Source organism: Peromyscus maniculatus, chromosome 7 (assembly GCF_049852395.1).
Source record: "Peromyscus maniculatus bairdii isolate BWxNUB_F1_BW_parent chromosome 7, HU_Pman_BW_mat_3.1, whole genome shotgun sequence".
NCBI lineage: Eukaryota > Metazoa > Chordata > Mammalia > Rodentia > Cricetidae > Peromyscus > Peromyscus maniculatus.
Genome location: NC_134858.1, coordinates 24,983,972 through 25,010,378, shown reverse-complemented (window position 1 = coordinate 25,010,378; position 26,407 = coordinate 24,983,972). Strand labels below are relative to the sequence as shown.

The window sequence follows — 26,407 nt, the reverse complement described above, 5'->3', positions numbered from 1 at the left end:
CAGAAAATAACTGTATCTGCTTTTAAAAATTAAAACCAATGCATATAAAAATATCAAAACATTTTCCACAAGCCCTGCCAACAAAAATAAAGAGAGGGCAGAAGACATGGAAACCAAGTAGGAAGGAGAATTGCAGCAGATTGTTGAGGCAAAGGACAGCTGTATGAGTGTTGATTCCTACTCATCACTTACATGTAAACTTTTTAAACTATAGCACAAGTTTTTCAATTTGTAGATGAATCTATGTGTGAGGGATTGGTTGACTGGTGCTATGACTTATAGCATGGGCTACATGCTAACAGCTTTGTCTGAAGCCTGAATATTATTGGAAGATCAGGGATCCTTTAGGTGGTAGTACTTAAGAGAGTATCGGAGCTTTTCCCCAGTCATAGACTGAAATAGCTTTTAATTTTATCTTCTTGGGTGTTTGGTCACTGTGCTGGAATGGTGACTGGCATAGTTAGTTGTTTTCTTCACCCAGAACCATAGGCTTATATTTTTTAAAGCCCATGTTTGGTGTTTGTCCTCTACCAAGTCCCAAATAAAGTTTAGAAGGCAGAAAAATGGTGAGTTCAAGACCAACCTAGGCTACAGAGCAAGTGTCTGTCTCAAGAAAAGACAAAAACAAAACTTCCTATGCATAGAGTTGACAAGATAAGGAGGGCTGTTGCCTAACAACAGAGAAGAAAGGATGTCAAGGCCTGAGGGCAGTGTGGTCAGAGAAGGAACCTGTGCCAGTGGTGGCAGCCACACCCACCAAATAACCCTGGCGCTGAGTGTAAGAGTGCAAGCCTGCTGATGCCTTCCTGTGGAAGGGAAGTCAGTCCCTGAGCCCTTGATGCTCATCAGTGAGACTATCACAACGGGTTGAGACTCAGCTGGTTAGGGCTGACTTCACAAAGGTGGAGTCAAACTAGAAAGTAACCATTGGCACACACAATGCCAGGCAGAAGTAAAAGACTGCATGGGTTTTTGGTAAAGACAAAGCTTCCTTCTCGCTCTTTCTCAAATGTCATCTTCCTTGGGAAGCCTCTGAATATCTTTTAGCCCACAATTGACTCTTTCCTTCTACACTTGAGTTGTACCTTTCCCCACTTTTTCCCCACTCATGTTTACCCCATTTTTTCCAGTCACCAACCACTTTATAACATCCAATGCAGTTCTTACCGCAATCATTGCTGACTGCCCGGGCACCACTACAACGGAAGTTCCTAGTGGATAAGGAGGCGTATCTATTTTTACCCCTGGTGGATCCCAGGTGCAGACTACAGGGACTCATGCAGAACAACCCCTCAGAACACACCTAACCAGTAAATGAAGAACAACTAGTTCAGAATCACATTGAGCCGTGAGCTAAAATGAGCTGATGCGGGAGATCTGAGGCCAGTATGAAAACTATGATACCATTAGCAAATACTCTAGATAATTAGAAAATAAATAGAAAACAAACTTTTTAAGCAAATTTTTATTTATATCAAAATACAAAACATTTCTGAAGCAGAGTAATGTTACATGAGGAGCAATTAAATACTAAACGTTTTATAATCAGCTTCGCTTGCAATGTCCCCAAGGGTGCCTTCACTGGCTACACATCTGGCTACTAGATGTGCCTTCTTTCTCTCACGGTTGCCGTGTTTGCTTATGTACTGTTGTCTGTTTGCAGAAATGAGCATGCAGTGTTATGGGTGATGAGTTGGTTAGTTTCAGCAAGCCTGAAAGAGCCAGCAGGTGAAGCAAGCCTGGAAGAACAGTCCAGGCCAAGGCAGACTGCACATCTCCTTCCGGGTGAAAATCTTGGGTGGGTGCTCAGCTTTTACACTGACAAGTCTGAGGCCAGTGGAATCACTGTCCTCAGCAGCCAGGGCAGGCATTATTGATTGGGACCACGGAGCAGGTACAGCTATGGGTCACCCACAGTGAGGCCTTCTCAATGGGCTAGGGAGCCCATCCAGGCCGAGGAACCGGAGATGTGGAGATCCCTGGAGGAAACTTTGTCCCCAAGAAACTAGGCAAGGGCTAGAGAAGAAAGAGCTTCCTCCCAGCCTTAGGCGGTGAGGATTTGGTAGCTGAGGTACCTGCCCCATGGACAGGCCCTTCACAGATAATTTGGAGATTTTGAGGGGGAAAGCACCTGTTTGAGAGGGTAGCTGTTTCTGATACACCTCAACTACTAACCTAGAAGAAAGGGGAAATGGGAAACAGGAAGGAGCATGCCCCTCACTCCCATGGCCACCCCACACCCAGGCCTACCTGGGTCTCTCTTCCAATCCCCAGGTAGTGCATTCACTTTGGCACTATGCACTGGTGAACTCATGTACACATGCATGCACGCACGCACACATGCATGCCACACACACCAACACCTGGTTCCCCTTCAGTATCGGCTCAGGCAAAAGATGGGTACTCCACTTCCACCATCATCTTCTGCTCCCAAGAGTCCCCTCGACCCACGGGTCTCCAGGCCGCAGCCCCAGGCTTGACACACACTGGCATGCCCAGGCTTTTGAGAAGAGTGGTAAAGCAGGGGGCTCCCCAAAGACAGAAGACACAGAGTGTAGAATACGTCATAAGGCTTTGGTACAGCACCAATTCAATGTTCGTATAGTTTGATTTTTAAGTTATCTTTTAGAAGAAAAAAAAAAGCTTACTGAAAAAATAGTGTTTTTATTTACTTTTCAGTTACATACCTGAAGTTCAAAAAGTATGCCTCTAGTTGCCATCCAAATTCACACTCAAAGGTGTTCTGTGTGCAGCTGTACAATGTGTGGTTTAACTGTAATTTGGAACCAAAGTCAGCTGCCCATGATAACTGACTTTAATCAATCCATACATACATACAGAGAGGAAGAGGAAAGAAGGAGAGGAGGAGGAGGGAGGGAGGAGGAAGGAGAGAGAGAGAGAGAGAGAGAGAGAGAGAGAGAGAGAGAGAGAGAGAGAGAGAGAGAGAGAGCACAAAAGCTACCCCTAAATCTGCCACCCCAATCCCCTAGGGAAAAACATCTAATAGAGACAAAATACAGCAAGATCTAGGGAAGCAGAGGAACGAAGGTGGCTGATTTCGTCCCGCTGGCCCCTTCCAGAGCAGCACCATGAAGCACCCTAGCGCAGTGATGTAATAATACTCAACATTCAAGAGATGGAAATGAGGTCTGAATGGTCTCCATAGGAAGACCGGGCATGAGTGGGGAAGAGCCCCAAAGGAAGTCAAAGGAAGAGTAAAGGTTTGAAATGAGAGCAAGGAATCTCATGACAAAACTGGTAGTCATGTCCAGATATGTTAAAACTAACAGCCAAGAGGTTGCCAGGTGCAAGAGGTGCACAGCCTGTGAGGGACCCTGGCAGGGAGCTCCAGGATCCTTCACCTCCCCATTTCTGTGTCTACAGACTATGGGGGGGGGGGGATAACGGGAGGAAAGGAATTCATACAAAAATTGCCTTTAGGTGAGTGAGGGAAGAAATATGTCCACGATGATATAGTCCCTCCTCGTGAAAGAGAAACAGGCGGTGATAAAGGGAGCCCCAGAGTGACTGACCAAAACAGGCCAGCATCTGCTCAGTCGGGGATTACACAATGACAGGTAACTTGGGAAAGCATGCCCCACCCCTGGCCCCATTCTCCGGCCCCACAAATGTCAGTTAAGAAGTTAAATTTGAATGGAGCTTTAAGACTTTCTGAGAGTGATATACAGGACTCCGTGAACAGAGCATTGGTCTACCGCTCCCTTTGTGACACCTCAGCCTCAAATTCCGACATCAAGATCATTTCACAGAGCAACTCCTTTCAGTCCTTGAAGGTGGCACTTGTCACTTCCTCAACAACAGGACAAAAACTCCTACTCCAACATCATAATCCACCCCTCACTCTCACCCACAGGAGGGGTGCTGTGTCCTGCCCCCCCTTCATGCTTTTATATTGCCCAAAATGGTTCCACATGTGTACCTTACACAAGGTGAGGCCCAGGCAAAAACTGAGGAGTGGTGGATGTGCTTCTTTCCCCCAGGCTCCGGGTTGAGGACAGTAGAGAAAGGACAGAGCTAGAGCAACCCTTGGGAGAGCAAATCCCAGATCGGTTTCCACACTCATTCCAAAGAGCAGAGATAACCAAACTCAATCTCTTTAGACTCCCCCTGTCTCCTACCAATAGGGAAGAACTTCACAGTTCAAAAACCTTCCCATGACCTAGGGACCAAGATGAATCACAAGTATACAAAACAGTTCAGGGTCCTGGCAGCAGCTTTATCAAAGCACCCCTCCCATTAACTGAGAGATTCAAAGATAAGACAACTGGCCTTTTCCATATATAATCAGACCCTGACCTCCTTTGCTCTGTGTTCCCTTGTGGAAAGCTGGCTCTTTTGCAGACTAGGTGACTGATGTTGGGCCACCAGACCTTTCTCCTCCAGTGCTCACCTTATACCATCTTCCTGAGGTCATAGAAAGGGCAAAAGTAACATATTGCCCAAGCCCTAAAACTTCAGGGGAAGGGACATGTCCATCTTCCCATTTCCACAGAAGGGTCCAGTTAGACATCATGAAATAGCAAGGCGATTTCATGTATCTCAGTGCTGCTGAGGTTTCTAAGGACCAAGCCTTTGGCTCAATGTGGAAAGAGTAGAGTCAGAGCAAACCTGGGCTTCATGGAGTATGAGCCCTAAGATGCTAAAATGATGAACTCTGCTGGTCTCTAGGACCAGAAGTGAGACAGAGTCTACATACAAAGAGAACCAAAAAAACTGTAATGGAAACCCCTCTTCGGTAAGTAAGGAGGGGACTCAAGCTAGGAAGGGACAAAGAATTTGCTGTTCTTCCTCTTGTTCAATCTCTCAGAAAATTTACAAAAAACGCCTAGCCTTATCCTCCTTTGGTCTCCCGAGGAGGCTGCAGGTAGGGCCTGCACCTAACACTTCCAGTTAGACCCAGTGCTGGAGTCCATCCAGTACTACAAGGACAGAGCCCATTTTCCCACAATATCCTTGGAAAAATTCGAGCATGTTGAGCAGATCATGAAGGGAATCACAAGGTCTCCATAAAGCTCAGGAATTCGACTCAAGCTCCACTCCACCCTACTCTGCCTATCACCCCTGGTCCCCAAAAAGCCCATCCCATGGTTGAGGCATCCGGGGTAGGAGCTCTTGGCTAGCATTGTGTTCTGCTTGGGAAGAGGGGTTCTTCGGCTTCTTCTTGAGTGAGAAGCAGGAAGCCTGGACTACAGCCTTGAGTCTCTCCTAGCTTCTGCAGCTGTTTCAAGCATATCACTCTGATCACTTGGCACATGAGAAGAAAGAGCTAGCACCAGAAGACGCCAGCTAAGGCTGCAAAGTGTGGCCCTTACAGCGTATGTGAGGTCTCGAATTCTCAGAGAGGTATTCCTCAGAGTACACAGCTTCCTGGCCAAACACAAAGGAACTCCTCCCATCCACACCACATTCTTCCAATACGTTACTTAGTTCCAGAGTCCTGGGCTGAGTAGGAGGAAGAAAGCAGTGGGATTCATCCTTCAAGTCCTGCCCAGCATCGGTCTCTCATTTCTGCTCTTCCATTCAGTGTTCCAGGACTAGACCACCCACCCCATTTCCGATAACAATTTATTTTCCAATTAAAAATAAGTGAAAAAGCACAGATGCTATATTTATACTAGATATCACATTCACACTGGTTCCAAGAATCTGCAGCAATAATTACCGGGGTGTATCTTCTCCAAAACTGAGCCCACGCAGTCAGCCTCCAAAATCTCACCACCTTCTACAGGGGACTGCTTGAGCCCAGGCGTTACAAACCAGAACAGGTATTGATTGCTGTAAGACCCAGACAACCTGACTCCCTCTGTCCAAGATGCTGAGCTAGATTTTTTCCAAGGAACTGAGTACCAACCCTTAGCCATAGGGGCATGGATTCATGCTTAGCTCTCCATCATCCTTTCTACACTGAGCACCTCTACCAAATAGCATGAGTTAGGGAACCCTCCAGACAGAGACATAGCAGGACCTCCCTGCCTTCAGCGCTCTTGCCCTTCCGGCAGATGACTTGAGTTTTTTCATATATACACGTTTCTATTGGAAAGACTCGAGAAGCTCCAAACAGACAGCATGTCTCAGGAAGGATGGAAAGTAGGTGGCATGAGCTAGCACCCCGGACCACCTGGGGGAGGTGACACTGCTCAAAGTGTCTCTAAGCACAGGTACAAAAATAAAGCAAACTATGACTTCATATAGATATAGAGATATAGAGATATGCTAGATAGAGAGCTTTATATAGGTTTTCTTTATATTTATATATGAGTGCCGAGGGCACGAGCCTCCACTCCTGCCTGGCTAACATTGCTTCCCCACCCCCTCCTCCCACTCCCCGTGTGGACAACTTACCTGAAGCTCCCACTGTTAGTCAGCACTATTGCATCTGATTCTCCCCCTCCCCCCAATAAGTCTCATCTCACCTTAAAATAGAACAAGTTATATATATTTATATAATTTTATATACAATCTCCATAAAAAATACACTCAAGATGGTATATTACGAGTATGACCCTCCTACCAAAACAGAAATTTGTCTAGCAAAGAAAGAATCAGCCATAACTAGACCTGATGCTACCCAGGCAAAGCGGTGTCTCTACAGTTCCCTCATACCCACCCTCATATCAAATACACATACAAACCATACCCATACAACACACACACCACACACACACACACACACACACACACACACACACACACACACACCATACTGCACACACATACTGCACACACAAATACCTTGCATACACCACATCCATCCCAGATACTCACACCCATCTAACACACTTACTTCTGAACACTGGAATAAACAGTTGGCCAGGGGTTCATGACCAGGCAGATAACCTGATGCCTACAGAGAAACATGTGTGATCATTCCATTTCTCCAACCCAGCCAGGGCAAGGTCAACCTGTGACAGACTGTTTAATTGTTCTCAGTAGGCAATATACTCAGGGACAGAATGAGTTTCCCTTCTAAGGTTTGCAGGGTGATTGTGAGGAGGCTTATTCTCCTCTACCAAATAAAATAGATCCCTAAGCCAAAAAGACGCCAAATGCCCCCTAAGTCCCCACCTCCCATAGGAGGAGCATCAGGCATTTTCCCTAACCCTAGTTTATGTGAAAATCCCGGGTCACCCCAAAACATGCTTACAGTATTTTTAAGGTTGAAAATGCAAATTTCCTTCCCCAGTCCAACCCCTACACCCTCCCCAATTCTCTCCCTGACCCAACCACCTCCCTATTGCAGACCATGCACAAGCCAGAGGTCCTGGAGCCACACACAAGTGGAGAGAAGGAGGAAACAGAGCTGGAAGGGTAGAATGTGGGTGGAGGGAGAGCTTGCTCTCCTTCCTGAAATAGATCCAGGAAATCCAACACCAGTGGGAGATGGGATTGGTGGGATCCATTTCCTTGGGACTCAGAACAAGCCCTGTCAATCACTTGCCGTCTAGATAAGGTGGGTGGGAAAGGTACAGTCATGGCCCTGGCTGCGAGCTGAATTTCTTGTGATGCTTTGGTTGAATTCCCTAACCAGGGGTCCAAAGCTGATCACTGTTCATCAGTGCTCTTCAGAATCCTTAACTGCTGCAACCAACCCACTGCAGAAGAGAATGTCCAAGTGATTCAATGGCTGGCTGCTGATCTACCCAACTACTTAGCAGTTAGGACACCCCAACTCTCCCCTCCTAAGGCACGGCCAGCCACTAAAAAGGTTTGCACTAAAACATTTATTTTTTAATCTACACAGAAATCCCTATGATCTGGGAGTGTCTTTGGATCAGACTCAGTTGATTAGGGATTTTTATTCTTCTTATTATTTTAAATGAGGTCATGAAAAAGAATTCTACCCTCTTGGCAATCCAAGACACCAAACATCTGGTGTAGACAGTGTATTTGTTCCTGAAAGGCTTATTTGGAAATATAGACAGGGGCCCAGATATAAGGCTCTGGACTCATGCTGATTCAGCATCAAAAGGTGAAATAGTTACAAGCCAGCTCCATGTAAATACCAAGTTGAATGAGTTGGTAAGAGTTACTAGAGTCCAACCAGAGCTTTGATTCTCATTTAGCGACTTCTCTTAAAGAAATTTTCCATTATTCCTCTTGATCCAAGAGGAAGTTGGATACATTAAGGAGTAGAGAATAGATGGTCTCTGATTTCAGATGAAATTACTTCACTCTCTTAGCTACAGTGCAGTAAATGTAACCTATCAAAGGAAGAGAAATGGAAGGCAAAACCTCTAGACACCAGGCCACTGTGTAGCCTCCAGGATGAAGAAATTCTCTACGGCTCAAGAAAGACTGACAGGTCCGGAGGCCCCGCCTCCTGTCCACCATCAGCACCAGTGTCCGGTGGGCATTTTCAGACACAGATGAGAAGAAGCACAGTGTGACGCAGCTGCCAGAAGAATGGGCACCAAGCTCCTAAACCCAGCCTTCCCTCCCCACTGGAAAGCAGTTACCGGTGGCATGTGAACGCCAGTCTCCCAGTGTTCACCGGAGAAGTTCCACAAACAGAAAAAAAACTGAGGAAGTCTCTATTCTGCACTCAGCGTTAGAGGCCAGTTCTACAAGCAGAAAAGCCCTGCCTTAAGCAAGAGTTCCTCCAAGATCCAGTCTGGGCCTGCTTACCAGGCCCTGCCCACAACCTGGTCTCCGTGGCTACATCCTTCCTCACATCAGGGGTACCTGCTCCTCATGACCCTCCCTGGCAGTGACTCGTTTCCTTGTGAGGACTGCCCCCAACCATCTACACTGTCATCTGGGCTAGCAGAGTGGCCATAAAGAGAACTGGAAGCTTGGTGCATTATTTGGGCTTTAACCTCGTCACCCCAGGTTTCCTGTACTCTCTACAGTGGATTTAATACTCGCTCCCTCTCAGCCTCACATACCTGATCACAATCAAGCCTTCTCTCCATGGTCCAACCCTCTAACTTCTCTTCCTGAATCACACCTGCCCTATCAACTATTGTATCCAATGCAGAAGAGCTACTTAGGCTCTTCCCGAGGCCCTTCCCAAAGAGACAGAGGTAATCCACAAGACCCTGAGCCTCCATTGTCTTGGAGACTGCAGAGAGGGTAGGGCCAAGACAGTGAGCACTAGCGGAAATACTCAGGATCCCAGAGAAAGCATTAATGGCACCTCCCTATACCCCCCATCTCTGCCCTTGACTCTATCCTCCTACCCCCATGTCCTGCAGTGCCCCCCAAAGCACTTTTACATGCAAGCAAAGCAAGTCCAAGCCATTAGCTTTTCAATTCCTAGAGTTCTCTACATACTAATAAAATGTCCTTACCTACAATTCTCCCAGCCCACCCCCAAGCCCTCTAAAGGATTTTGCTATCAAGATCAGAACTGGCTCAAGCTACGCACACATCAGCCTCAAATACAGATCCTAGGGAGCAACTAAGATGCTCTAACATTCTGGGATGCCTCCCCTGAAACTAGCATGTACCAATCTCACCAGGAGGGGAAAAGAAAGGAATCCCACATCTCAACCTTACCCAGTTCTCTCTGTATAAAAAGGGCAGAAGAATGAACAATTAAAATCTGTTTAGCCTCAAATAGTTTAGATCACTGTGCAGAAACCAAGAGAGAACACACTGGAAAAAAAATGTCAATAAGTAACTATTCTACTCCACCCTGCTGAAATCTCCCCCAAATGCATAACCCAAGCCCGCGGAGATGGAGTACAGCTCCTGCTCATGCTGTGTGATCCAACACCCTTTCCACTGAGAAAGAATCTCTGAAGACCTTTTCTCTCCTATCCTAGTCCCTCTAAGAAAACTGGGGAGAAGATAGGCTGGCCATTAGGGAGGGACCAGCATCAGATGCTGGACCAACAGCCACCAATGACCATGGATGCACAGAATTCCACCCAGAGCCTTGAAGTGAAGCTCTGTATGGTCAGCCACCAAATAAAGAAGTTCACTTCTTAGTTTTCATCTTCTCTCCCCCAAATTGAAGTCTTTCTGGCCCCTTAGAGAACCAGTTTACTCTCTTTCTGGATTGTGGTTTAAACATTGAGATAGCATTTCCAGTCAAGGTGCAGAAGAAAAAGATAGGAGAAATACTGAGTACAGGAATAGATTTTGAACTGGGTTACTTCTGCAAGGCTACCAGATGCAAAGGGAGGTTTTGGAAGACACGATCTCCCACAGCAAGGAGGGTGAAAGCCCCAGGAAGCTCAGAGTGGTCACTGCCAGGTTCAAAGGCAGAGTATAAAGGTCATTGGTCCCTAGAAGTGGATACACCCCAACATCACACACCTCTAACCAGACTGTCAAACATGTGCCCAGATCCAGCACTTGAGAGTGTGTGCCTATGACACCCCGATCGTCGCACTGACCATGGGGACTGTATCCTGCCAATTTGCTTTGCAGCCACCAAAGGAAGCGCTGAAACGCTTTCCCAAAGTGCGGGAATGCTGCTGGCCTCCAAGAAAAGTCACAAGAAGAATGCACCAGAGGCCACTTTGGAATGGATAGATGTTGTGCCCCTTCTGGTCCAGGGGACAAATAGCACAGCTGCCACCCAGCGGCCAGTCACAAGCAGTTTCTACCATTTGGTCAGCTAGGCAGAGGTGAAGGGCACTGCCAGAGGCAAGAAGAGGAAGAAGTCAGCACCTTTGTTTGCCCAGCCTGCAAGCCCAGCCTGCAAGCCTAGCCATGGACTGAGGCATCTCAGCCCACAAGGTTTGGCTCTTGGCCCTACAACATCCAAAAGAAGCAGTCTTCCACCTCAACTTCCCCTCCGTTCTAACCTCAAGGTCCAGACAGTATCAGGGCCAGAATTCCCAGGAGGGCTCTCTGAATACTTAGCCAAATTCAGTACAAAGTCTACCAGCCCCAACAACCTACTTTTATACTCCATGGTTCAGGAAACACGTGCTGTGAGAGAACAGGCAAAGACCACAGACCAGGCCACTGTGAGCCTCCAAATACTACCCCAGTATTTCAAGTAGATTTGTTCCCAACAGCCCCAGGAGACACTTGAGTGAGCAGCCCGTTGTGGCACAGTGGCAGAAGCAGTGGCCCACTTCTGAAAAAGGACGTGAGTCTTCCAACTCAACTCTTCTATTTTGACGGAGTTGAGGTCTAAGGTCAAGTGCTCTCCAACACCTCTGAGAATCACATCAGTTGGACGGTCTGAGGTACATGGCCTAATCTCAGAGCAAAAAAATACTCTGCCCTCAGCACCTCTTTTCCCCATATGTCTGGAAGAATGCTGCGCTAGTGTGGCTTGTGTGGTGAAGCCTCAAGTATGGAGTCCGTCTCGAGCTCACTGGGAGAGAGAAGGAAGCACCAAGGCCTGGCTGCAGGGATGCAGTTGATCCCCCAAGATGGAAGCGCTAAGAAAGGTCAGTTTCCTAGCCCCTGGGACCTCATCAAAGTCACTAAGCCAAGTGACTGGCAGCTTCTGTGGGACCAGCAGAAGCCTTCCAGTAGACATGGCTAATGCCCGAGGAGGTCACTGGGGAGAGACGGATACAGCAGCACCAAGAAGGAATACTTCCAGGAAGCTGGCAGTTACCACTTCTTTAGGCAAAGCAGGAGGGAAGGAGAGGGCGGGCCCACTCTCCGCCTTTTCTACTCTTGAGCAACGCCATGACATTTTAAGGAGAGAGAGAAGTATCTGAATTGACAAATGGCGTCAGGAAAACTTCCAAGTACTAACAGTTTGAACCAGGGATCTGTACAGAGAAAAGCCCTGGTGCCTGCCCACCGCTCCTCCCAACATCATTCCTGTGCCTCAGCCAGCGCCACACAGGAGCAGTGAGGAAAGAGGAGCCCGGAACTCAGCCATCTGAGGGTACCCTCACTTCTTCATCCATGCACTGGAGATTGGGTCCAGGGGGTGGAGAAGGACCCTGGAGCAAAGCAGAGTGGGCAGGCGGCGCACGGAGGGTATGCCAAGGAGCCGCAGGCAGGCCCCACAAACGGCAATTAATCAATCCGGAGAATTAGCAGACACAAAAGGAAAGGAGGAGCCAATGGGCCGCAGGGGAGCAGTGCTCTGAGTTCAGAGCCAAGCTGGGTATAAATAGGGCTGTGGCAGCTTGCTGCTCAGCACAGGTGGCTACGGAACAGGAGGACCTTTGGCTGCAGGGCTCCGAGCCCTGGCTGGACCAGAAGAGACCGACGCATGACCACATGAACGGGGCTGTACACCAGGCCTGCCTGTCAGCCCCGCGGCTAAACCACCACCACTTGTAATGGTGAGTGCCAAACTGCAGAAGAAAGGAAGATGCCCGTCTGGCCTTAAGCCTGACCCAGCAAGCAGGCAATAAAGGCTGGGGTTTAGTTCAGGGGTAACTTGGTGCTAACCCCTGCAAGCAGGGAGCTAGGAATCACGGCAAGGCCCCATTTCTGCTCTAGAGGGTAAAGGTTAGAACAATGGTGAAGTCAGCTGAGAGGCATGAATCCTGCTTCAGCTGGAATGATCTCCTCCCAAGACAGACATGAGGACACCCACCAGCCCACAGCCCGCCCTGCTCACCAAGCCCAGCTGTTCAGTACCTTCCTCAGTCCTTCACCGAGCACAGGGAGAAACAGTACTTTGCTTCAATGTACATATATATACACATAGAGAAACCCACCAACTACACACGAGTGTATTTGTATCTATATCTATATATATGTGGAGTTTGGAGGACAGGATGTAATTCTAACCCCCTCCCAGGACTTGGAAAACTGAAACAAACGCAGAGTAGGAAAAGCCATTGATTTTTCTCTTCTTCACGTCCTAAGACATTTGAAGAGGTGAGAAGAATCTAGTAAAGTGGGAGAGGCAGTGTTGAGATAGATGTTTCCTGTCCTCACACACCCCCAACTGACCCACAGGTAAAAGCTCTCCCCCCAGTCCTCTGTCCTGTGGGCAAGGCTAGCCAGCGAGATCGTGAGGGAGAGGCCCACTGGCAGGAAGGAACACACATAGGACAAGGGCCTGAGCCATCCCATGATGGGCAGAGGAGGGCAAGGCCCTGTACAGTGGTCCCTCTCTGCCCCCTTAGCCTAGCACCCCTCCCTGGGGACACTTAGAGAGACGTCAAGTCATAGCAGAGTAGCGTGGCCTGGGTCATCATGATCCACGCTGTTGAGGATCGCCGTCTGGTCTTCTGGAAGCTGACGGTGGTACAAGTCCGAAAGCCGAGCAAAGGGGTCAGGACGAGAGTGTCTCTTCTTCTTTCGGAGGCAGACAGCTTCGTCGGGCCACAGAACCTGAGAGTTGGGAAGCTGCTGAGCCTGGGAGGCAGAACCGTCTACAGAGAAGGAGACAAACACACAGAAGGAGAGGCATGAAAAGGTGGGTCAGATCCTCACACACTCCATGCATCTCCCAGGGCTGAAGTCCAAGTTACCACTGAAACCAAGGGAGCACCTGTGTGTATGGCTCTGAGACCAAACCGCCACAGAGAACCTTCTCGTTACCCACTGGAGCAACCAGCAACCCAGCCTTGAGTCAACGAAGCAAGGTAGGTATTTTCCCTTCTATGAATTCTTGGCTCTCAACGATCAAGCTGTTTCCGCCATCAGTCTACAAATGTGTACTGTGCTGTGCTGTGCCTCTTGGATACCAGTTATCCTCCGAGGTGGCAGGAAGCAGGGCTTCAATATATCTTTATCATCTATGCCAAACAATGACAGACATTACACGAGACTTGAGACTTCAATCATGAGCGACAGTCAGGCCCGCACACCTCTACCACAGCCAGGGCCATTCCTCTGCCTCACGGCCCTTCTGAGGATACAGTAGGAAGGTTTTGTTTTCTAGATGCTACTCAGCAGGGCAGTAGGGAGGAAGAGGCAAACCGTTAAGACTTGAAAGACACAGAAACTGGATTCTTAGGTGTTGCAAGCACAATAGCAAAGGAAGATGTAATAGGAATGTGCCAGGGGCCAGGGCCCTGCTTCTGTTTCCCCAAGTGTTAATATCTGGCTGGAGTCTTGAACCAGGAGTCTTCCCCAGAGAGCAATGAAAATGGCTACCATCATAAGAACAGCCAGTGCAGAAACCCGAAGTTAAGAGTGGGTGTAAGCCAGTATAGCGGTACAAGCTCATAATCCCCATACTTGGGAGACTGAGACAATAGGATTAGGAGTTCGAGGCCACTGGACTATATAGTGGGACCTTGCCTTTTAAAAAGGAAAGGGAGGAGGAGAAACAAGGAAGAACAAGAAGAAGGAGGAAGAGAAGAAGAAGAAGAAGAGGAGGAGGAGGAGGAGGAGGAGGAAGAGGAAGAGGAAAAGGAAAAGAAGCAGAAGAAGAGGAGGAGGGAGAAGAAGAAGAACAAACAGTACGCTCTAGAGAGAGAAAGATGGCAGTTATGCCAACAGAGTTTAAAACTTCTACTTGATGCAAGGAAAAGCTTCTAGAAGATTTTTGTGTGAGAGTGTGTGTGCATACAAGTGTGTCTGTAAACACACATGTTAAAAAAAAAAGAGAGAGAGAGCTAGAGCTCACTCGGGTGAAAGCCAGAGTATTGGAAGTTCAAGGCCAGACCTCGATAGTTTCAGGACAGCCTGAACTGTACAATGAGATCTTGTCTCAAAACAATAACAAAAATAATTTTCTTTTTCACTGCTTCAGTATTCCCATTCGCAGACTGATAGGAAACCAGCCAACCCCAAAGGCAAAGTGATCAATGAGTGATGGCTGTCTCCCTAGGTAAGGTTCAGGGTGTCAACTCTATAGGATTCTGTAAGAACGTAGATGGAGCAGGAGGGCAACTGCCAGGTACTGCACCAGTCCAAAAAGGAGAGGAAGGGACTGGAGTTTCCATTTTTGCAGTGAGAACAACCAAAGAAGAGCAGATACATTGCAAAGGTTGACCCAACACACCTCACCAAAAGGATCAGATGTGAGCCATGAGGGCGAAAGAGTCCGGGGAGAAGCTGAGCATCAATGCAGCATTTACACACTGAAGAGAAGTGGAAGAGGTTCAATGGCCAACCAGAAATATAAGATGTCCAGAGAAGACACCTGGGCTAAAGGCAGACACCAGAGAGGGATTAACACAAAGCAGGCACAAGAGAGAACATGTGCAGTTGATGTGGCCTATTTTACAATAATTAGGTGACATTTATTTATTAAAACGGACAGTTGTGCACTTCACAACAATGTTTTAATGGAGAACAGGTCACATATTCAATGACAGTCCCATAGACTGTATTACATAGTGACTGTCTGGTTAATATAGACATAGTCTGTGATGGTCACACAGTACCCAAATCATTAACTGTGCATTTCTCAGCATGTAGTCCTATCATTAAATGATGAGCACGCCTACACACAAAAGGAATATATATGTATGTATGTTGTGTATATGTTTAAATTGAATGAGTTTAAATTCAGCTTTCAGTCAATCCTGACCCAAGCCCCAGAAAATTCATTTTTGCTGAACATGGCAGCACACACCTGTAATCCTAGCTATCAAAGGGTTGCAAAAAGACCAAAAGTTCAGGGCCAGCCTAGGCTACACAGCTAGTTTCAGGCCAGCCTGAGCTATCTAACCAGACTCCGTCTCAAGACGACAGGATAATTTTCTTTTTTTCTGCCTTTGTATTGCCATCAACAAACTGATAGGAAACTGGCCACATTCAAAGGCTAAGTCATCGATGACTTCTTGGCCTCTGTGGGACACTTTCCCACACCTGGCTTATTAAGACAGTTATTCTACAGTAGTCATCAAAGATCTGCAAAGAAACTGCTGAACATTCTTCCTGGACAGGCTGTCATAACATTCTTATAAGCATTGATACAAAGAGAATGCCTAATAAACATCAACTGCTTTTCTAAATGAATGATCCATTCTTTTTGCACTATTTCACAAGCTACCCATCACTGCTGGATATGCATCAACTGTATTTCAGTGGAAGTGCCCTTTAGGAGACAATGGGATTTCACTCTCTCTCCTTAGAAAAGGTTAGTCAACACAGAGACTGGCCCATGCCACATGACCCTAAGCTCTATCACGCCTGCCCTGTGTTCAACTAGAGGGCTTGAAACGGTGACGGAGAACCGTACAAGGAGACAGGGATAACAGCAAGGTGTGCTGCAGAATGGGAAAGAATAGGACACTACTTACGTTGCTCAATAACACACTGAAGCAATATGGTGCACTTTCTAAAGCTGTGAATACAGAAAAGTCTCTACAGGCACACATACTCTCAGAGCAATGGCTCCCCAGGGGGGAGGAAATGAACGGGGAAGGGAAGGCAATCATATCTTTCTTGTGTTTTTATATGAAAATCATGTGTGCATTATTGAAAACGAACGTTTAAAAGAAAATCAAGAACAAGAGAAGCTGGCTTCACTTCTAGAGAACACCCAAGGTTGGGATCCTGGGCCCACAATCCTCATCAAATGGGACAAGCACGGTGGAAAGAGGAGCGGAACTTCCCACCATTTACCGGATCGTTTCTTTGACTTCGAAGAGCCCTTGGATGACTTTTTGGGCTTCTTTATCCGTTGGTATCTCAGAGCCTCCAGCCTCTCAGGCACAGCAGCGTTCCCGGATGCAGGTGGAAGTATTCTGCAAGGAACAATTAGAGAGGCACAGGTCAGCTCCCAGAAAGGAGCCTTTGAAGAGGGCTGGAAGAAAGCCAAAAGGCTGCCCATTGAAGGATGGAGCCCAGGGATGGAGTCCGGGCTGTCCACAATCATTCCCGGACACTTGCCTTCCTACTGCTCCTGGAAAGGAGAAAACCCGATAGAAAGCTCCAGCAGCAGGGGACCTAGCTCAGGTGGAAAGCAACCTGTGGAGCAATCAGAAGACCCTAGGAAAGGAGAGAGAGACTTTAATGTAAGCCCACCATACATCACTTAGGCTGGGAAAAGCAAGTGCCAGAGAAGAGTCGCTTCCTAGAACTCACCATCATCAAGACCTTTAAGTAAAAAGTGAAGAGCAGATTAAAGCAGCAGGAGGTGAGCAAATCCAGTCCCAGCAAGCTGCCTCCCATCTGCAGAGACAGGAAGGAGCAAGTAGCCAGTGAGGTGTGGGCTCTGCAGAACCCAACTTCACAGAGCTACTCTCTCCGTCTGCAAGATTCATCTAGAACCTCACAGCTAACTGCTGTGGCACACCAACATCTTCAGCAGGCATGTCTGCATGACACTCCGCAGACTAGGCTCAGACTTCCTCAGTCTCATAAGAAAATAGAAGAGAGTAGATGTAGATTATGACAGGGCCGAGTGTTCAAATCTTACGGCCTCATCACAAAGTCCTCGCTGTGTGTCACTGGTCTCCAGCGAGTTCTGTGTCTTAAGATTCAACCTAAACATTGAGATTGTTAAGAGAGGAGACTCCTACATATTGACCCTTCTTTCTCCACCCCAGTTATGGGATGGATCAAGTCAGCCATTTAACCAGAGCCTGTGCAACCTAGGTCACAAAGAGAACCAAAGCAAGCAGAAAGGAGAATAGTATTGAGACACTGTGCCTATAGAAAGAGCTTTTCCCAAGAGTCATAAAAGACGAAAATGGAGAAGACATGTTATCCATCTCAGTTTTTCTCAAAGTAAGACAACTTGGAGCCTGAGGAACAAGGAGGGCAAGAGAAGGGCAGGGCATGCTTTCTTCCCACAAACACTGGTATTGGAATGAGACCAGCAAAGGCAGGGACTCTTTTTGTCTCCAAGCACCACATCTCCCTTCCCCATGTCCATCACAGTGAGGTTTTAGCAAATCCTGATTTAAAAAAAAAAAAAAAGACACCCTGATAGTCCTGTGAGAGCCAAAGAAGTCCTCAAGGGTCCGCAAGCTATCTGAGGTAGCAGGGGAGAGTGAGGGGGCGGCAAAGAGAAAGGGATGAAAAGACAGCGTTTCTCCAACATGGAAGGCCTCTACAAGCACCGGGAAGAAGAAACTTACAGACTTGTGGTAGGTAAGCCTCTGGTCTCTGGAAGTAACTGGCAGTGAAGGAACCTCCATCTTCCTTGATGGATGCCATTTGTTCCCAAGTCTTTTAGTGCATTGAGGATCAAGAAACACTCTCAAGTTCAAGTCAGAGGCAACTCCTTAACATTCCACAGCCCCCCACCCCACTGCATCACTATACATCACACAGGTACCCACGCCCCATGGAAAAGGGATCTAGTTCACAGTGTAAGCAAGGCCCCTCAAAGACCCAATACGCCAGTGCCCAATCCCTCTCCCTTCTCCCAACCCAGTTCTACCCAGAGATCTTCCCCAAAAGCTGCAGCTGGAAGGGATTTTGGAGGAAGCCTGCATTACCCCTTCTCAGCTTGGACAATGTTCTTTGTGTTGCCTGAAAGGAAAATCAAAGACATGAATCCTCCACCATTTGCCATCTCTAATCCAGATCCTGGCCAGTATTCAGAAAGGCCATGTGAGGTGAGATACATAGTCAGAGGAGACATGTGACAGGCCGGAACAGTGCTCCCCGACACAATTCTTGGTGACCCCCAGTTGCAGCACAGTCCTCCCTTATTCCCTAGCCAATAGGCAGAAGCAGCATGGGAGCTGCGTCTCCCTACTGTGTGGATGGTAGGATGGGAAAAACAATCTACTAACACATGATAGCCAAGGAAAAGGTGAAACCACTTTCCATGTGCTCCATAGATAGCCATGAGTTCAAAAGCCAGTGCCAACCCAGCCAACCACAGAGAGATCCCTTGGTGGTGGGGCCAGGGCACAGGCTATACAAGAAGCTGGTACAGAGTCCCCCTGAAAATTCCCAATGATTCTTCAAGGTAGAAATTTTCAGGGGGCAGGATACCAATAGCAGAATTAACATATTATTGCTATTATCATCTGTATTATATAATGTGTGCTTACCACTTACCATGTCTGTAATTAGTTTAAGAGGTAAAGACTACATTAGCCATATTCTAGATGAAGGAGGTCAACTTTAGAAAAGAGAGCAACTTAGCCAGATATAATCCATCAGACAGACTCTTCAGTATTAGGCTAAACCGCTCTTTAAATTTCTTCCAGTAAAATGGGTACAGAGGCTACAATAGACATAACAGAGCTTCCCTGCTCCCCCGCCTGCTCTGCAGTCCACTGACCGATGCCACCCTCTGCTTCAGTGTGACAGAATAAGACAGACCAGGGACAGGGCAAACTGCTAAAGTTTCATCTTCAGGCACAAACTCCCAAACAACAATGGCACTTGGAGAAAAGAAACCAATTTTCACTTGAGAAGCAGCCAAGCTCCAGACCTTCCAAGATACCTGCTGCCCACCTGTGTGAGCTCCTGGCTCAGGACACAGACACGGCAACACAGCAGACAATGTCTCCTGGAGGCACCAGGATATACTTGCGTAATGCCAGGCAAAAATAAAAGCAAGTCTTTAGCAGGACAGGTGGGAAGAGAAGGACAGACACAATGCATCTGTTTTGAGTGAGTTATACAGAAAAGACTTGCAACATTTCCCAGTACACTTTAAGAACAGTGCCGAGAGTCCTCTGGTTATCAACCTGCCTCCCGGTTTTAGGAAAGATAACTGTGTCTCATGTCAATACCAAGTCTACCTGGCAACCCTCCCCGACCTTTGAAACTTTTGGTGTTGGTGTCTGGGATAGGAATCAGGATGAAAGACGCATAACTCTGTAATAAACCTGACTTGACCTGTCGGTGAGGTGGTTACGACAGACTCCAACCCTGGTCTCCCAAGGTAAGGCTCTGTTCTCCTTCTGGCCAGTCTTGACTTTGCTCCACATAGAGGAATTCTGCACACTTCAGGTCCCCTTCTCCCAGGAAATGATCCGATATACTACTGACGGACAAAGGCCTCCAAGCCTATGAGCTTTTCTGGTCTCACATTTCATGTAAATCCTGGTTCTGCGATCTGGTGGTGGTCCTTGCAGCTCAGGATTACCAAAAATTGCCAACACGTACTTTAAAATCCACCCTCATGCCAGTTGACGCAAAATTCCCATCCAACCCATTCAACCCAAGAGGTCTTATCTGCCTACCAAACTGCTCCCTAGAACCACTAAGAAAAGATGTAGCAGATTTACAACATAGGAAAACCTTAGGCCAGGAAAGTCAAAACCCAGCTGGCCATTTCCTTGCTTTAATGCCCTAAGAACTGGCCATTAAGACACATAAGACAGCAATTCTTGACACGCCTGGGAGCCTCAGCTAAAGAACTGCTCCCATTAGACTGGCCTGTCAGCATGTATGCGGAGCATTTTCTTGATTGCTACATGTAGGAGGGTGTAGCCACTGTGGGCGGTACCATTCCTAGGCAGGTAGGCCTGGCCTTTATATGAAAGGTCATTGAACATAAGCCTGGGAGCAAGCCAGTAAGCAGTGTCCCGCCACGGTCTCTGCTTCTCTTCCTGACTCCAGGTTCCTCCCGTGAGCTTTTGACCTGACTTCCCTGAATGATGCATCTGTAAGTCAAATAAACCCTTTCCTCCCCAAAGTTGCTTTTGGTTACGGTGTTTATCATAGTAACAGAAAAGGAAATCAGAGCAACACAGTTCTCCATGACTCGCCCAGATAGTAGGCAGAAAGAAGTAGCTTGGAGGCTGCCTCCTGTCATCATGGGTCAAGGGACAGGGAAATCCATTCAAGCACATATAATAGCCAGGGAAAAGGTGAAAGCATTCTCAGTGTACCCCACAGAGAGCCAGCAACACTCAAGCTAGCACCATGCCAGCCCAGTCACAAAGGGATCTCTCTCTGGTGGGGGTCAGGGTGCAGACCCAGTGTTCTGCCTCAGGACTCAGGAAACACTTGTATCCAAATGGGGACTCCTTCTTAGAATACACCTAAATAGAAGGGGATCAGGTTAGGCTTTCCAGGTCCCTGACAGCGGGCACAGTAGGTCATAAGGGGAAATGGAACTCGACAGAGATGGAACATCTGAGTCTCAGCAGCATCAGAGGGACACTGAGAAAGTGGCTGGGCCCCCAGTGACCCACGGAAGAATAGACCCGCATACTGAGATGGGAGCTGGGGAGAGGATAGAGAGGGCAGGGTGGGGGAACAGCAACAGGGATGAACAGGAGGAAAGGACAGAAACTGAGTGGAGAGAAACAAAGCAAGGACAAACGCAGACAAGAAGCATCACAACTTCTCCAAGCAAGACCAGGGGACACATGCAAAGGCGCAGCATGAAGACAGCCTCTAGGGAGGAGCCACCGCTTCCCCATGGCCCAGCAGCTCCTGTGCCCCCAGGGACTCTTTCAGCAAGCAGGAGGATGAGCAGAGGTTCCTGTTGCCTAGCACCACAAAGGCCTAACTCGGATCATGTCCAGGACTTCATTCTTCTGGGCTAGGGATGCCAGCCAGGCCCGGGAGAGGAGCAACCGTCCCTCACTGCTGCCCCTGGATTCTGGGTTTTGCCACAGTGATAATGTGGCTGGGTTCTCTCAGGTCTGATATGATGAAGACATTGGGGAAGACAGGGTCAGTGGAGTTGTCGGGGGAAGGGGGTCAGGGGCGGGGGGTGAGGGGGTGGGACTGGAAATCACAGATGACAGGAAAAGTCTAATTTCCAGGAACTGGGTAAGAGCTGCCGCAGGGCTACCAAACCTCAGGGGCAACAAAAGAGCCATGCCAGGGAATAGTGGGGAGGCCAGGCATGGGGCAGGGAAGCTAATCAATCTCCCCACTCTGTAGCATCCATCCAGGAGGCCCTGGAAGCAGGTGAGCTCCCAAGCGCTATATGATCCTGCCAACAGAGGTGGCTACAGGCTGACATTTAGGGCCTCTGGGATACTGACTGACAGTTTTATAGCTGCGGGTCATAAAGAAACGTCCCTGCAGTCTCTTTATGGGAGGCCTCTCTGATGACACAATGAGATTTATAGTCCTAAGTTGTGAAGAGCAGCCTGCCATGGCGTGTGTGAGGAGGGAAGCATGCGGCTTCTTCTCACTTGGAAGCCAAAGCACCAAGACAAAAGCTCCCTCCCTCCCTCCCTCCCACCCAGGAGCCTGGTGCAGTTTGCCATTCCTACAGCATGGGCAATGGAGCATGTGTAAAAAAACAAGCATCTCTTTAGGTTGCCTTGACAGAGAGGGAGCTCTGAGTGTCCCGAGCATCTTGAAGAGATACCTGTCTCCTTCACTGGGAGCCCCTTCTTTTGGATTCCACCTGGTAGGATGCTAGAGGAGCCAGCCGCAGCAGGGGAGGGCACCGTGCTGATCACCTGCGTTTTCAGCTTTTTGCCAGCTCAACTCCCTTTTTCCTGGCATGAGTTCTCCCCAGGCCTTTTCCCAAGAACATGACCCAAGGAGGCCAGCGGAGCCACTACAGGGGCCCTGAAAGCAATGTGGCTCTAAGGACGAGGTCACATTTCAGTCTGGCCACAACCGCAAAAGGGTTGCAATATGCAAGGAGCATAGGAGTGGTTACACTTCCCCGCTTCCGAAGCCCTGGAAGCCACCTGACCCCGAGGACCCAGATGGATGTGGAAGAGGGATCTCTATCATTCAGAGCCCCAGGAAGGGGGGAGGGAAATCCCAGGAAAAGCTCCGAGTTTAGGGGGAGGGGTTGGCAGGAGGACGCTATCCCTGAGTCTGCTGGGGAAACTGAGCAGTGGGGTAGAGAGGATGAGAGGACCCTGGATCCCTTGATGGACCCAAACAGGTCCTCAAGGGTAGAGATGCAAAGCTGATCGTGGAAATTCCAGGTCCTTTGGGGTTCATGCAGGGTCCTGCAGCTGCCGTGAGGGGTCTATGTGGGTGTTGGCAGCGCGATGGCAAGGGTCTGAGTGAGAACAGCCTGCGTCCCGTTCTGGAAAGGTGGGTGTAGGCTAGGAAGTCAAAAGCTACAGCTAGGCAGTGCCCCGGCATGGCCGGCTGGGCAGCTGGAGCAGCAGAGCAGTGCGATGTGGGGAACCCAGAAGCCATGGGAACCCAGGAGCAGCAGCTGCCCAGGTAGGGCAATGAGGGGATGTGTTTCTGGATCCCCTCTTACAGAAGCAATGGCCCTGCTGAAGCCCCATCCACCTGCCCGCCCCGCCCCGCCCCGCCGATGAGCTCCCTTACCTATTGAGCTGAGGAGAGGCTTGTCTCGACAACACTGCCCAGATAGCTGAGATAATCAGAAACAAAGCAGTTACCAACACCGGCCAGGTGAACCACCCACGCACACCCAGAGGGGAGGAAGGGGGCACAGCGAGCAGAGACCCACAGGCGAGGCCGGAGAATGGGTGAGGGAGAAGAGAGAGCCAGAGAACCAAAGGCATGATGGAACAGAGACGGTGAGCGGGCTGTACGAGGCACAGACAGGGAATGACGACAGAGACTCCTGCAGACAGAGGCGGGCACCCTAGCTAGCCTCTCCGATCCCCACACAGCCTGCCCACCAGGAGCGCCCACCTTGGCGCCGAGGTAAGCTTGCAGTTTCCAGCGACCAGAATGGTGGGAGGGGGAGGGCTGGGCTCCCTCTTCTTCCAGCTACCTCCCATCCCCCCACCAGCAGGACAGCCTTCTCTACATCAAGAAGAGAGACGGAAGTATTGAACCCAAGAGAAAGAGCAAGAAAGAGAGGGGAGAAAGGATGAGGGTAAAGGCAAGGGAAGAGGGATAGGGTGGGCACAGCAGAGGCATGGCAGGCTCTTCAGAGCAAATCGGGTCAACCTCAAGGCAACGGAGAAGGAAAAGAGGAAGACAGACTGACTTGAAAAGGAACAAAGGCCAGGAGGAAGGGAGGAGGGCAGGTGGACAGATGAAGAGGTACAGACAGGCGTCCAGGCCGACTGGTACCTGGAATACCAGCTGCTACAGTACAGAGTGTGCTCTCTCAGACGGGCAGATCTCGGGAGCTTGTCTGTCTGTCTGTCCCTCTGTAGCTTCCTGTGAGGCACACAGGTGGGTGGGGATATGACTCTCCCACACACACACACACACAGGTCTGAGCTTGCTTTCAGCCTCCAGGGGTACCTTCCTGGAGAGACTATGGATGGCCTGGAGTTCAGCACTTTACTGGGCATGCTAAGGGGCCCCTGAGCAGTGGCCCTGTTTGGTGCAGAGTGAAGAGGAGACTCAGACATGAGATCTGTAGGCAACTGCAGAGAACCACCACTACCCAACACCAAGATCGCAGGGGTGTGGTCCACCTCCACCTCAAAGGCAGCATTCACAGACATCGCTGCCTGCTAGCCTGTTCCCTTTCCCTCCCCCACATTCCTGATACACCGAGAGCCTTCACCGAACTCTGGGCTGCGTGAGGCCACTCATGAAGCTCCCGGCCGGGTACCAGCAGGTGAGCCCATCAGTCCCAAGCGAAGACACTGCCAATGTGTGGCCAGAGCTCCTCTCCCAGGGCTGGTGCAGTGTGTCCCAAACAAAGTCTGTTGTTGGGATGTTGGGGAGGTAGGGGACAGAGTAAGGCCTGGGGAGCTTGGCCAGAGGTAGGCCAGAGACAGTGCTTTACACTCACCCTGAACTAGGTAAGGTTGTTGGGGGCTCTGGCCGGAGTGGCTCCTCCCCCATTCTGCGAGGGGAAGGCGTCTGTCCAAACACATCCAAGTTGTCCCCTGGTGCAGGAGGGGCAGGGCCCGGTGGAGGAGAAGGGTAGCCTGTGGCCAGAGTAGTGAAGCCCATGGTGGACCTGTAGCTGGGGCTCCCACTGCGGCTGCTCTGTGAAGGAGATCCAGTGGACGGCGTGGACTTGCGAGAGAAGCTGACCGCGGCTGGCGGCTGTAGGGTGATCTCTGACATCTCAGCCTGCTGCAGTAGGCCTGGTCGAGGTCGGGCACGAGCAGCGAGCTCAGGGGAGCCAGTACGGGAACTGAGGGGGCTTTGGGTCAGAGGTGAGAGCCGGGAGGGCTGTAGCACCACTTGATGTAAACTGGGCTCGGCTCGCCGGGCCTGCCGGGGGCTGGGCCGGGGCCGGGGCTGGGGCTCATACCACCGGGTGTCCAGGCCAAATGTGCTGGGGCCACCGTGCCCCCCGGGCTCGGTTGGCTCGGGGTAAGGCAACACCGGTATCCCCATACCTTGGCTGGTATGTCTTAGCTGCCCTTGGCTGACCAGAGGTTGCATAGGTCTGTCCTGCCACTTGGTCGCAGGGGGCGCCGGAATGGGGCCCCTGCCGGGTGACTTGCCTACCCAGCCCTTTGGAGCCTCCAGGGATAGCATGCCTGGATAGGCTGCAGGCACCTGGAGCGGGGTTGGGGGCAGTCCTCGGGGCAGGCAGGCCTTGGGCTGCAAACTCTCGGACACATCACAGGGGTGCAGCTGATGGGGGAACATCATGGCTGGGGTCTCCAGTCCCCCAAAGGGAAATTCTGGCCGGCCCCAGGGCTCAGGAGAGCGCCCTCCTGTAGGTGTCTGAGTCAAGGGCAAAGTGCTGTTGGAAGCATTCTCTCCATTTTCCTCGGGGATGGTGGGGTGGCCGAAAGGCCCCTCGGTGTGCAGGGGTGGGGAAGACATGACTGAGCTCAAGGGGCTGCCCACTTCTGGCATATAGAAGGGTGGAGGCTCCACCTCCCCAGGGCTGCTGCTGCTCAGGTACCCATAATACTGGCCGTGGTGGAAGGGCCGAGGGGCAGGCGGCCTTGCTTGGCCAGTAGCCTGAAGTCGTCCTCCCAGTCCACTGGGGCCCTCAAGCCCACGAGGCTGGAACCGAGGGCTGTATGCTGGTGGTGGCAGGTAAGATTCCTGGCTGGAAGACATAGGGGTCAGTTGGGGCTTCAGAGCAGCCACAGATGTGGGCACCAGTGTGTCTTCATTCTCCTCATCCGACTGCCGGAACTCAGGGTACATGTCAGTCTCCTCGGCGAAGGGAAAGCCCTCGATCCGCCGGCCCTTCACCGAGGGCTCCATCTCAGAGGGGCCCATGACAAAGCGGCCATCGGGGCCTCTGCTGATCAGCTCAATGGGCGTGGTGGCCTCAGCCTCGGCCTCAGCCTTGGCCACACTATACTTTCTGCTGCTGATTGCCCTCTTGGTCTTTTTGTACAAGGACAGCTCTTTCTCCCTCGTGGGGCTCAGCATCCTCTTGGCTGCGGGCTGGCCCTGGTCGTCAGAGGATTCAGATGGGGCACGGAGTGTGCGGATGCTCTCAGGACTCACCTTGCCAGAGGACAAGCTGTAAGTGAAAGGCACAGAAGGGGATAAGGGGTGCTGTACACAGCCTGCGGCTTCTTTTCATTAACACTGACTCTAAAGGGAACAGGCGTGGATGGGCGGGATATTTTGGTCAGAAACTCTGGCCAGCTCTCTCAATTGTCTAGACACGCATCATCCATTTTTGGAATGAACACCCACACTGCCACTTTTCTTCTGGCCAGCCCCTAAATTTGGTACACCCCTGCCTAGGAACGACTCCAGTTTCGTCCCCTAGTTGTTCGAGAAATGCAAGCTAATATTAACACCGACTCTAGGCAGGCAAAGGACGGAAACATTGCAAGGCTAAACAAATAAGTTACCAGCTTGGACCATCTAGACTACACTCCCTCAA

The 26,407-nt window shown here is 49.8% G+C and overlaps 1 protein-coding gene across 1 annotated transcript in view; it reads right to left on the bottom strand.

The window, feature by feature from the left end:
* Window positions 1–2,893: 2,893 nt before the first annotated feature.
* Igsf9b (immunoglobulin superfamily member 9B) overlaps window positions 2,894–26,407 on the bottom strand; it is a 55,597-nt gene continuing 32,083 nt past the window's right edge. The window contains 3 exon segments of the mRNA XM_006976571.4: window positions 2,894–13,277; window positions 16,429–16,550; window positions 24,383–26,035. Coding sequence (XP_006976633.3) covers window positions 13,069–13,277; window positions 16,429–16,550; window positions 24,383–26,035 — 1,984 coding nt within the window. The 3' untranslated portion in view covers window positions 2,894–13,068.